Source organism: Thermobia domestica, chromosome 11 (assembly GCF_964235325.1).
Source record: "Thermobia domestica chromosome 11, izTheDome1.hap1.1, whole genome shotgun sequence".
In the NCBI taxonomy this organism is placed as follows: Eukaryota; Metazoa; Arthropoda; class Insecta; order Zygentoma; family Lepismatidae; genus Thermobia; species Thermobia domestica.
In genome coordinates this window covers 20514911-20527049 of record NC_137464.1, presented here as the reverse complement: position 1 = coordinate 20527049, position 12139 = coordinate 20514911, and the positions used below count along the sequence as shown (strand labels likewise).

General features: G+C 35.4%; 1 protein-coding gene across 2 annotated transcripts in view; it reads left to right on the top strand.

Annotated features, from left to right (window-relative positions):
* Positions 1-12139, top strand: part of LOC145663961 (uncharacterized) — a 78125-nt gene that overhangs the window by 26453 nt on the left and 39533 nt on the right. For both annotated transcript variants that reach the window (XM_081730194.1, XM_081730193.1), the window contains exons 7-10: positions 1350-1582; positions 5088-5540; positions 7903-8007; positions 11196-11392. In XM_081730194.1, the coding sequence (XP_081586320.1) occupies positions 1350-1582; positions 5088-5540; positions 7903-8007; positions 11196-11392 (988 nt within the window). The remainder of the gene's footprint in view (positions 1-1349; positions 1583-5087; positions 5541-7902; positions 8008-11195; positions 11393-12139) is intronic.

Here is a 12139-nt window from a genome sequence, read left to right as displayed (position 1 = left end):
CTTTCGTTTCGTCTGAAGTCTTTGGTCGTCCGGAACGGGGTTTGTCCAACACACTGCCTATTTCTTTAAACTTGGTGATTAATTTCCCGACGGAGTAAAACATAGGTTGACGAGAGCGTCGAAGGTTAAATTCTTTCGCAATTTTGTGATACAACCATCCTTCTCGTTCACTTAAGAGTACCAACTCAATTCGTTCTTCTTTAGACAACCATCATTCAATCTGGAAAAACAAAAACAAATTATTAGAATTTCCTATGTACCCAGATTTTATGGACACACTGTAGTTTTCCTCATTTCAGTATTTTTCTTTTTAAACAAAATGCAATAATATCACGATATTGCGAGCGGTGATAATATTCAATGAGGAAAAGCAAAAAGGCTACTACTCACCGCAAAAATATGCATGTAGAAGAAAATTATTCTGCCACATTTTTTTTTATTTTATTTTATTTATTTATTTATTTTTTGTGGTGAGTAGTAGCCTTTTTGCTTTTCCTCATTAAAATGCAATAATATTTGTCTCTCACTTTCATCCACATGGAAAAAGGTGTGTGTGTATGTGGGTGAATATTCTGTCGTAACTTATTTGTAGATCGTTTTCCTAGCAGAATTGGGCGGGTAAGCTAGTTGGTAGAACAGTAGTAAGTGGAGTTCCTTTACCCTGTATGCTAAGAGTATTCCTGGAAGATAAGTAAACGAGTGTAATGACTGTGTCAACGGAAACAGCAGTAAACGAAAACGTCACCTATCTTTATTCAAATTAGTCCCTGTCGATGCCACCGAACATTTAACTTCTGTCATACTGCTGGGCGCTTGTTTGGGCTAGAATCTATTTAGGTTTCTGTGTCCGTTTGGGCTTCACACTGTTAAGACGTTTTATATTAAAGGAGAAAGCAACGTTGCCAATTCTTCTTTTATGATATATATTTTTTGGATGATTTAATTTTGAAAATGTGATCAATATACTTTCAGTGTAGTTAATATTGACATTTAAATGTTTCGACTGAAAAATTTTTTGTTGTTGAAGCACGAATCTACAATGCATTTATTAAATGTGAGAGGACACACCGAGTCCTTAATTTTTCCCAATGAAATTACTATTTTCCAACATTACTGAACATCTTTTAGTATTCTCCAGTGTACTGTAACTATTTCTTGTGTTATAATGGGAACAGTAATACGAAGAAACTGTTTCTCAATTTAAGTGACACAAATCCTAAAATTTCCCCGGTCAAAAAGTCCGTTAGTTGTTTAGTTTTTCGATCCTTTGCGTCATTAGCCTAAGGGACATAAGTGTGGGGCATTAAGCTATAGATTTTATTTCACTTATATTTTATTATTCTTTCCAGAATCGAGACGAAGGAAAAGACTGAAGAAGGCAAGGAGCAGATTAAGGAAGAAGATATTTCATTAGTACTAGACCAAGAACCTGACGAATTAATCGACAAGAGTCCGTCTTTGCCTGGAGCCAAACACTTTCTATTGAAGGAAGAATTACGGAAGAGAATCGTAAAACAAAAAGAGCAAGAATGGAAAAATAAAGTGAAGGCACATAAATTTGACAACGAAGAAGAAGTCGAAGGCAAGTTACTAGTATTGTATTGCTATTATTAGTATTATTATTATTTTAAACTTGTAATTTAGCAAGCTATTAGGAAGATGTATAAGTGAATAATTCTGATCGGGTTAGATTAGCACGAATTGAGAATAGGACTACTGATGGGTGGTAAGTGACGTTATGTATGTTTCTATATTTTGTTGTACTTTATATATGTTTCTTTTTGTTTGAGCTAGTTTTTAGTTTTAGCTGTTCTATGCAAATATAAATTAATACGAATTTTCGCTTTAGATGTTAGTCACCTATGAGCTTCTAAGAAAGATAATTTTTTTCTTTCTTCGTTAATATTATGGTTCACATTTCGCTTAAAGAGAAATTAATAAGCTGTTTTACTAAGATTAATTAACAGTAGCTTCTTATATATATCCAGGGAATCCTAATCAGGTTGCGGAGCACATTAGTTCAGTGGTACAGCATTCCCTCAGGCGTGTGTGGTCCCTGATTCGATCCCAGCTCGGGTCAAGTGGGCTTTGTGGTGGACAAACATCGTGTTCGTGAGTTTTCTCGGGGTTCTCCCTTTTCTTCCCACTTTATTCACGCCATTTTCATTCATTTCTCATTATTATAGTCTTCTTTAGCCTAGCCGGCGTGATCCTCGGACGTAAAATGAAAATTTTCATTTTTCTAATCGGTTACGTTCTTAGTATGATTTTATTAACGGCACTAATGAAGAACTACCGGGGTGTCTACTGATACTGGAAATACTGGAAAGTCTTGAATTATACTGGAATTTTGATCCACAGACTGGAAAGTCATGGAACTGGTAATTTGTCAACAACCCCTTTTTTTCGTAATTGTTTTAATAGTCTTAGAAACAATTTTGTATTCATTGAGATTGTAAATTTTTCCAAAGCAAGAGTTGTATTGTAATTAGACATTTAAATCAATGGGTGGAGTGAAGAGCTGTGAAGGGAGTTGCGAGGCCCTTTAAAAATGTTAAAAAATCATTGTATTTCAAAAAAATCAAGGGTAACTAATTTATTAAAAATATTCTTTTGATGGTGAAACAATTATAAACCTGAAATCATCAAGAGTGTTATTATTCCTAAAGGAGTTTTTAAAAAATCATTGTAATAGGTATTGGAATTTTGCTGATAGTTATACTGAATATACTGGAAATATACTGGAATTTATAATGAAACTCAGTTGACACACTGACTACGCTTCATTTAAAAAAATGCACATTTTATTCAACTTAATTCCTTTTTCATAGAAGCATTAATAATCAACAATTAAGTTACTTAAATGCTGGTGATCACTCTACATTAACTCATATATTACTATTTACATACTTGCATACAGATTAAAATGTTTTATTTAACTTGAGTTGTTTTCACTTGACTTTAGTTGTTTTCCTCTTTAACTCATAGATAAATTGCATTAACTTATATAAATCTGCCTATGTACAAGTCTAAAATGTTGTGTTAACTTATACCTGTACAATTTAATGTAACAAAGGTTTGCATTTTTGAATGAAACAGTCCTAAAATTCTAGTTCTTGTTGATGTTTCTTTTGTCCAAATTTAACGTGGGATTTTTTTCCTAATCTAAATTGAATCAAACACATTTCTTTGTACTGGTGATGCCATTTTCTAGTTAACTTGAGCCAGCTTTTAAGTTATTTGGATATACCTAGATGTTTTGTTAAGTCAGAAATCTCTGAACTTTAGCGTCTTTTATATGCTCTTTTACTCTGGTTCTCCGCTTAGTTAATCCTATATTCCTCTTAGATGGATGTCGGATTTTCTCGTGGCTATATGGTTAGCGTAATTATGAGCCGTTGGCGGGAGAGACCCGGCCTCGATTCCCGACCGGAGCTCATGTGGTTCGGGTTCTACATTAACTTCTAGAACCGCGTTTCATATACCTCCGGTGCTGAACTGGATGCTAGACTCCAGTTAGGTGAATGTTAGACAATCTGACACATTTTGTTAAGATTAACTGTATTGACGCTGGAAGATGTTCTATGATGTTTCGTGGATTTTTAAAAATATTTATATAGTAAGAAGCAAGATTTTAAATTTACAAGTACGATACTCAGTTCTAGCGCCAATACTGTTGTTTTTATCTGTTCCTGTCATTATGGAGATCTTTCAATGGATTTCCTGTTTCACATCAGCTTGAATATTTAGAAAGCTTACTAGTCTCTGATTCGAGTTCTCTATAAAGTCGGGATCAAGAAGGGATTCGACTCATTTTTCGCTTACCGATATTTTTCTCCTTTTTTTACAGCGCGATCTTTGAGCGTAATACTCTCATGGACATCTGTTCTAATCTTTTGGACTGCTTTGAATATCTTGATATCGTTCTCTTTCAGCGGCATTTTTCATTCGCCGGCACAGAATAGAAAGATCGATGCATCCCTCAGATCACACTTGCTGCATCAGTGAACATGTAATGTAATTTATTTATTTTTTGGTTATCGCTTCGTTTGGGGGCCATATTCGCAGTACCAAGTTTCATTTTCGGCAGTAGAGTTGATCATGTTATTTATAACCTTTTCGAACAGTTCATCAGGACTTTTTTTTTTTTTTTCGTTTCTCTAAATACGTAAAATTTAATGGTAACATTCGTATTTAAAACTAGTATCTCGCATATGTGAGCGGTCCCGGTTCGATTCCCGGTGGGGGCACTTGGTCGAAAAAGTAAAACGCTTTTTCAGGCCAGCCACCCTTAATGAGGTTTTCCTGGGTTTTCCTCATTCACACCAGGCAAATGCCGGTGTGGTACCTAACTTATAGGTCCCAGGCCGCTTCCTTCCCCAATCCTTTTTCTTTCCCTTTTTCCGGATAGTGTGCTCGCTGAGGGACGTAATCCCTCCACTCTCTCGTAGATATGAACAGTAACACGGTCTTCCCCGGTGCGATACATTCGGGTTTCATTTCCGGCGGGAGATCATGTGGCTCGGATTGAGCACGTCTCATACAGCCTAGGTGCTGAAAGAGACCAACCAGCCAATCAACGACTGTCTTCTTGAAGTAAGTTTCTCACATGCCCTACATTTTCAATGGAATTTACTGCTAAAGGCCCTTCCGATCGTGGATCATCTTCCATTGAAGCTCTGTCCTGCCGAAAAAAACCCTCGTGCTATTCAAACATAGGCACGACGAATTTGCTGTACCATGTTCCATGTTTCCGCAGATTAATACGGAATGTAATGCTAACTTACTGCTCCAACTCCACTTCTACGTCAGTCGTGTAGCTCCAATTAATTACGCCAACATAATAACAGTTTACTTGGTAGGTCAACGGAAACCACTTGCAAGGCGATGTGTCATTTTCAGTATATAATTATCTGATGAGTACATAACTTGAGAATTAAGAGATCAGCTCTAGAGTTCTTCTGACAAGAGACATGGTAAGAAAGAAATCTGTTTTTGGTATAAAATTTAAGAGACTATTTTAGATCATAGGAAGATGTCATTGAATGAGAAATCTTGTCATTGTCAATACTTTGTTTTTTGTACAGATGAGGAAGTCTTGGAGGAAAAACTTCTGTTGGATGATGAACACGAATTAACTGACAAATCAGACACTGACGAGGAAGAGGTTGAGGATGAGGAAGACGAGGAAGAAACGGAGAGAATTCTTGCTGCGTTGGACAAGAAGAACAAGAAGAAGTCATGTGCTTATGTTGAGCATGAGGCTGAAGAAACAGATGAAGAGGGGCAAGAGAACATGGACGTGGATGATAACGAAGATGATGAGGAAGACGATAGTGAAGATGATAGTGATGAAGATGAAGATGATATAGAGGAGCCAAAGAAGGAATGGAAACCGTCTAGAATAGTCCTTCCAGAGGATGACTCTGATGAAGATACAGTACAGAATGACAAACTTACAGAAGAGTTGCCACTGAAAGACGAAGAAGTAGCTGACAAAGACCTTGGTTTAGAACCCACATTGGACATGAAACAAGAAGGTAAGTACTATTGTCGTTATACTACGCTATTATTATTATTATTATTATTATTATTATTATTATTATTATTATTATTATTATTATTATTATTATATCATGATTTTTAAACCAGTTTTAGCTTAGTAATCTGATGGCTATCTCTAGCAAATGCAGATTATTGTAGAGTTCCTACTGGTCAGGGAAACCCAGGGAAAAAGACTGGAAATCAGGGAAATTTTTATTAAATATATTTTTTCTAACGTTAATTTTATACCAATTTCAGCTTAGCCAACCATTAATGATCACAGTATAGAACGTTGTTCAGATTTTTATGGATGGTAAGTGGAATGTACGTATGAACAATTGACTATTATTGGCCTCTATAGAATAAATGTTCTCATATATAAATATTCACCATTCTTTACTCTTTATTTGTATATCAACGTCATCCAGGAATTCCCGCCAAAGGTCAGGGAGAAATAAGGGAAATAGATTTCTCCAGATTAGTAGAAACCCTGTGTTGGAAGGGTTTTCCATATTGTTTTGATTTCTCCTGCCATATCTTGATACTTGCTAATTTTTGTACTAAATATTGTAAATGGCACTTGTCTATTTTATTTATGATAGTAATGTCCAGTCTGTTGGCAAGTACTGGTACATCCGTTCTGATTATTAGATATCAGTATAATTTGTATCTGATGTTCCTAAGTACTGGATTTGGCTTATATTTGTAATGTTTAGTATCGCTGATTAGCTCCATGTTATGGACTAGAAATTGGTGCAGCTTGTTGCAACATTGTAACGTCTTCTCGTATAATCTGTGGAAGCCATCCATCATACGGCTGAATCTGTAATGTGTTTCCACATTCTCTGCATTTTTCATTGACCATTTATTGCTTTTAATATGTATTTACAGTAGTTTCGGATTCGTACCAATCTGTCCTGAATAGGTATAATCATAAATTACCATCATGTCTTATCGTCTCCTAGATCCCAAAGGGCAGAGAGGTAAAATTTAAAAATAACATCAAATTTCAGCTATATTTGTTTTAATTACACCGTCACACACACACACACACACACACACACACACACACACACATATATATATATATATATATATATATATATATATATATATATATATATATATATATATATATATATATATATATATATATATATATATATATATATATATACAAAAGAATTACGTGAGTTAGTTATAATGATGATTGCAAGAAATTTTAACTCACTTTATGGCCTATGGATCAAGTATTATTTGATATTTTGATGTATCTATAATTTGCAGTATTACGATCCCGGCAAATTTCCATGTAGTTAGTTACTTTTTTCCCATTTACTTATAAACTCATGTCCCTGCAAACATTTAATAAAACTTCAGCATTTCTTTTTATTATTCTCGTATCATCCCCTATTAAATTTACATCATCAGCATACGCCATAACCTGTGAATACCACTCAACTCTAGGCCCTGGTTGCTATCTTTGATTTTCCTTATAGCGTATTCCAGAACAAAGTTAAATAATAATGGCGACGACAAATCTCCTTCCTTGTTTCATGCCATTTTCTACGTGAAAGCTCGTGAACAAGTATTTTCCTACTTGGACTTTACTTTGGGATTAATTTAAACACATCTGACCTGTTTTACGGTATTACAAATTCTGTAAGGATGTTATACACGGTTTCCGTCCTCACCGAGTCGTAAGGCTTTCTAAAATCAATAAATAATTGATATACAAGGGTTTTTTAGTATGTATCGAATGGATGCTTTAAAAAGACATCATTATAATGTTTCGGGACACTGTGGGACAGTAGTAGAGCGCACATCTCTCTACGTGGGATCAAGGTTTGATCCCAGACGATGCAAGTTGGTGGTGGATAACATAATGTTCGTGGGTTTTCTTGCGGTTTTTCCACATTCCCATTCCACCGATTATTTTATCATTTACTTTGATTAATCATCCATTTCCTTGAGCCTGAAAGGTACAGCAATGGGACGTAAAACATTTTTTTCTAATTTCACGGGGGTTCCGGGTTCAAACCCTGCTCCCAAGTGAACTTTGTAGTGGACAAACAGTGTGCGTGGTGGCTCAGTGGTGGAGCGTTCACCTCCGGTGCTTGGGGTCCCTGGTTCGATCCCAGCTCACTTTGTGGTGGACAAACACCGTGCTCGTGGGTTTTCTCCGGGTTTCCCGTTTCCTCCCACTTTCTTCATTCCACCATTTCATTCAATTCTCATAATCACAGTCTCCTTTAGCCTAACCGGCATAACCGTGGGACGTAAAACTCAAAAATTTCACTTCATTTTTAATCAGTTATCTTATTATTTGCCGATTAAACTCATTCATTTTTGTTTCAGAGCCAAGAACACCAACTCTTGTGAGGAGAGTTACGTCAGATCTGTTTGAATCACAGGCGTCACAGATTACAGAGAAACTTTCGGATTCTATGGTCCCAGCGCAACGTAAGTTATATTTATCATAACAACAACGTTTTTAATACATTTCTTTGGTAACTTAAATTAAGTTAGTGAAACAGAATAAACTTCTCAATAATTTAGTAGTTGAGTTATGATAAGGTACATTTCGGAATGAGACACACGAAATTTTTCTTAGTATACTCGTATATGTGCTGTTACAAGAGAAGTGGGTGAAGTGGTACGCGGGGATCTGCTTATATTATATATTGTTGGAAAGGTCACACCGAGTACACCTCACATATGAAATATCTCGCTTGAATGAGGCCTGTAGGCAGCGTGGAGACCATTTGAAGATCCGAACAAGGCATGTTTCGAAACACCAGAAAACATGGACAAAATAGGAAGTTATGATGTAATTGTTTTGAGACGTTGTATGTATAAGTTTAAAAGGTAGCTGAATACGAATCTGACTGAATACGAATGTTTACAAATCAAAATGACGGGAAAAAACTATGAAATTGGGTATATAGAGATATTCAACATCACTATGTATGAATCGGATACTAAAATTGTAAAATCCAAAATGGCAGATCCAAGATGGCGGACAAAATGGAAATCACTGGAATGGAACTGAAAGCGGGTAGGTAGAGTTTTTAGTGGTCGCGGAGTACGAATCCAATGTCAAAAGTGCAAAATGCAACATGACGGATCCAATATGGTGGACAAAAAGTGCAAGGGATGTGTACAGAACGTAATGTAATTATTATACATGTAGTAGATCTATAGCTTGTTTTTTGTAATTTGTGTCCGCCTGTTGGATGCACCATTTTGATTTGTAAACATTTGATGTCAGATTCGTATTCAGCTACCTTTTAAACCTATATATACCATGTCTCAAAACATACATCATAGCTTCCTATTTTGTTCACGTTTTCTGGTGCTTTGGAGCTTGCTTTGTTCGGATTATCAAATGGGCCCCCTATAGGCACCATTCAAGCGAGATACTGCACGTGTGAGGTGTACTCGGTGTGACTTTCTCAACGATATATAACATCAGATCTTCGTGTACCATTTCACTCACTTTCCTTATCAGTGTTACAAAAATATTTCCTGTTCAAAATCTTGCCTCTACTCCTACTCTACCTCTACTTTCTTTCAAGAATTCTGTGCACGTTTTGAAGTTTCATTTATCTCCAGCTTAGGGAATGAGATTAAAATTGTCATTTCCTATCCTAAAGTATAAAATGATATTTCAAAGCTTATAATTAAATTTTAACTGGTGGGGACTAGTTATAATTTTCACTTTACTTACTTATACTACTCAAAATATATATTAAGAATGGACATGCTGTTTTAAAATGGGATTCAAACGATTACTCGGGTTTTTACTTGAAGAGTTAAACCCAGTAGGGATCTGATCCCACTTTAAAATAGATCTAATCTTCATACTTTGAGAGTTGAAAAAGGGCGTAAAGGAAAATAATACTAATAACTAGTCTTCGTCGGTCCACGGATCACTTTTTTTCTGTGTCACGCTAGTATTAGGTACAATGTAATAATTCATCATCATCATAGGTATTCTGTCATTATGGGCAAGCCACTTGCCGCAACTGAGAAGATTCCATGCTCCACGGTCTTTCGGTAATCTCTTCGTCTTCACGTACAATTTTTCAGTTTTGACATCGTCCATTAATTGTAGTCTCCTTCGCTCTCCCTCTTTCCTGCCACCATACCCTCTAGCACGTCCTTCATGATACAGTTCCTTCTTACCCAATGTCCAACCAGTTTCTCTTGCTCCTCTTAATAATATCTAAAATTGTTCTTTTCTCCCTCACCATTTTTAAAATCCTCTCACTTGTTTTCTGCTCGACCCAGCTAATTCGCTCCTTCTTCTCCACACCCACATTTCGAAGGCTTCCAGTCGCGTTTCATCCTTTTTGCGTAATGTCCAAGTTTCTGACACATACAGCACAATACTCTAGACAAAGCATTTTACTAGTCTTTTTCTCAGTTCTGTGTTCAGAGTCCTACAAAATATATTTTCTTCCTCTTAGAAACTTCTTTCGCCATTCCTATCGTTGCTTTTATTTCACGTCTACATTTCATATCATTACTAATAATACTAGCCAGGTATCGAAAACTATCTAGCTGTTCTATTTTCTCTCCTCCTACTTCTTTATTTGACACCGACCGCTTTGTTCCAATTACCATGGCTTTTGTCTTTCTAACATTTAAGTATTTTCATCCCATATTTTTCACAGCCCTTCCTCAAGTTTTCTAACATTTTATTGATTTTCTCTTCATATTCCGCAACAAGCGCCATATCATCTGCGAACGGTATACAATTAATCATTCTACCAGCTATTGGAATGCCATCTTCATTTTGTAGGCTCTTTTTGACTATTTCTTCTAGATAGATATTAAATATTGTTGGCCTCATATAGCCTAGCTGCTGAACGGGACGTTAAACTCAAAATCAACTAAATATTGTTGGCGAGGGACATCATCACTGTCGAACTCCCCTTCTAATTTGCACTCTCCTCCCCTAATCTATCGATTGATATATTTCTTGTCTTTGGACAATATTGTAGTTAAATAAAAATAAAAATTTAAGAGTTTGTTATTTTGGGGCTATATATTTCATTTATCATACTGTGTACTCTTGTTAAGGGGGGCTCAGTGGTAGAGCGCTCACTTCTGGTACTTGGGGTCCTGGGTTCAAACCCTGCTCTCGCTAAGTGAACTTTGTGGTGGACAAACACCATGTGCGTGGGTTTCCTCGGGGTTCTCCCGTTTCCTCCCGCTTTCTTCATTCCATCATTATTCATCATTACCGTCTCCTTTAGCCTAGCCGGCATAACCGTTGGACGTAAAACTCAAAAATTTCATTTCATTTTCTTGTTAGTGTCATAATGAAAAGCTTTATTAATATGACAAGAAAATACTGTTTAGTAATATTAATAACAGTTACACAACATGGAGATAAGTCTAGCAGCTGTGGTGAACAATGAAAGCTTACTAAAGTAGTTGGTATTCTTTAATTTAAAAAGTCAAGAGAGTAAAAGGAGTGAGAAATTTCCTGCAAATAGACACTCTTTTTTACTGCCATTTTTGCATTTCTAGTGAAAAAAAAGGCCCTGGCATTAATCTATAGAATATAAAATATATTATTCTTAACAATTGTTTTGTAAGTGGTAAAAATTCTGAGGATTTTATTTTATTTTTCTATCTAGTCGAAAAGAATATGGACCAGGAATTTGACACAAGTGTATGCTCAGGAGACTCCAGTTTTGATTTCCTCAGTTCTGCCTTGCCTCAAGGCCCACTTGTTCTAAAGAAGCCAGAGAAACCAGTAGGAGGCCAGAGAAAACTGTTCGATTTTTTGACACCAATTCAGAAATTGACTCCCTTTCAGTTGTCGAAAAGCAAGGTAAGTTATAGTTTTAATAATTGTGATGCTGAATGTGGGAAGTTTGGCTTTCACAATTCTGTATCTCTTTCGTTTTTTTTTTTTTTCTTGCATTCATTTCTTTTTCTTTCTCTTTCATTTATTCATAATTGATTAATTAATTAATTTTGCCTTACGCGCATTCCAGATACAAACTTGACCAAAATTCAATACTTTTAGTTCTCAAGTAAAGTTGATTAAATAAAAAAAGATAAAATTTTTGTAAAGATAAATAATAATAATAATAATAGTAATAATAATAATAGTAATAATAATAATAATAATAATAATAATAATAATAATAATAATAATAATAATAATAATAATAATAATAATAATAATAATAAAGTTTCTCCGCCAGTATGCATGATTATTACGCTTTGTCCTTTGGATATTGGTAGAAGCAAACCTTTATTACTCCTTATCTTATCTCTCAAATTTTGTTTTCTGTGCTATCCACGCTTTAAAAAAAATGTATTTGAACGTTTAGTTAAATAAATATTAAATACTAGGACAGATGAATGTAAGTGATCAGATCGTTTTAAATGAAAGCGAGGAAAGTAAGCGTGAGGATAGATTCAAAGCGTGTTTAATCATTTCTCTCCAGTAATGCTAGACATTGTCAAAGTCTAGTTTATGATTATGCTAGATTAGCAACACTATTGGTAACACCAGTATCTTTTAACCGTATTGACTGTGGTCCTCAAGGTCATAGCTCATGCTATTCCT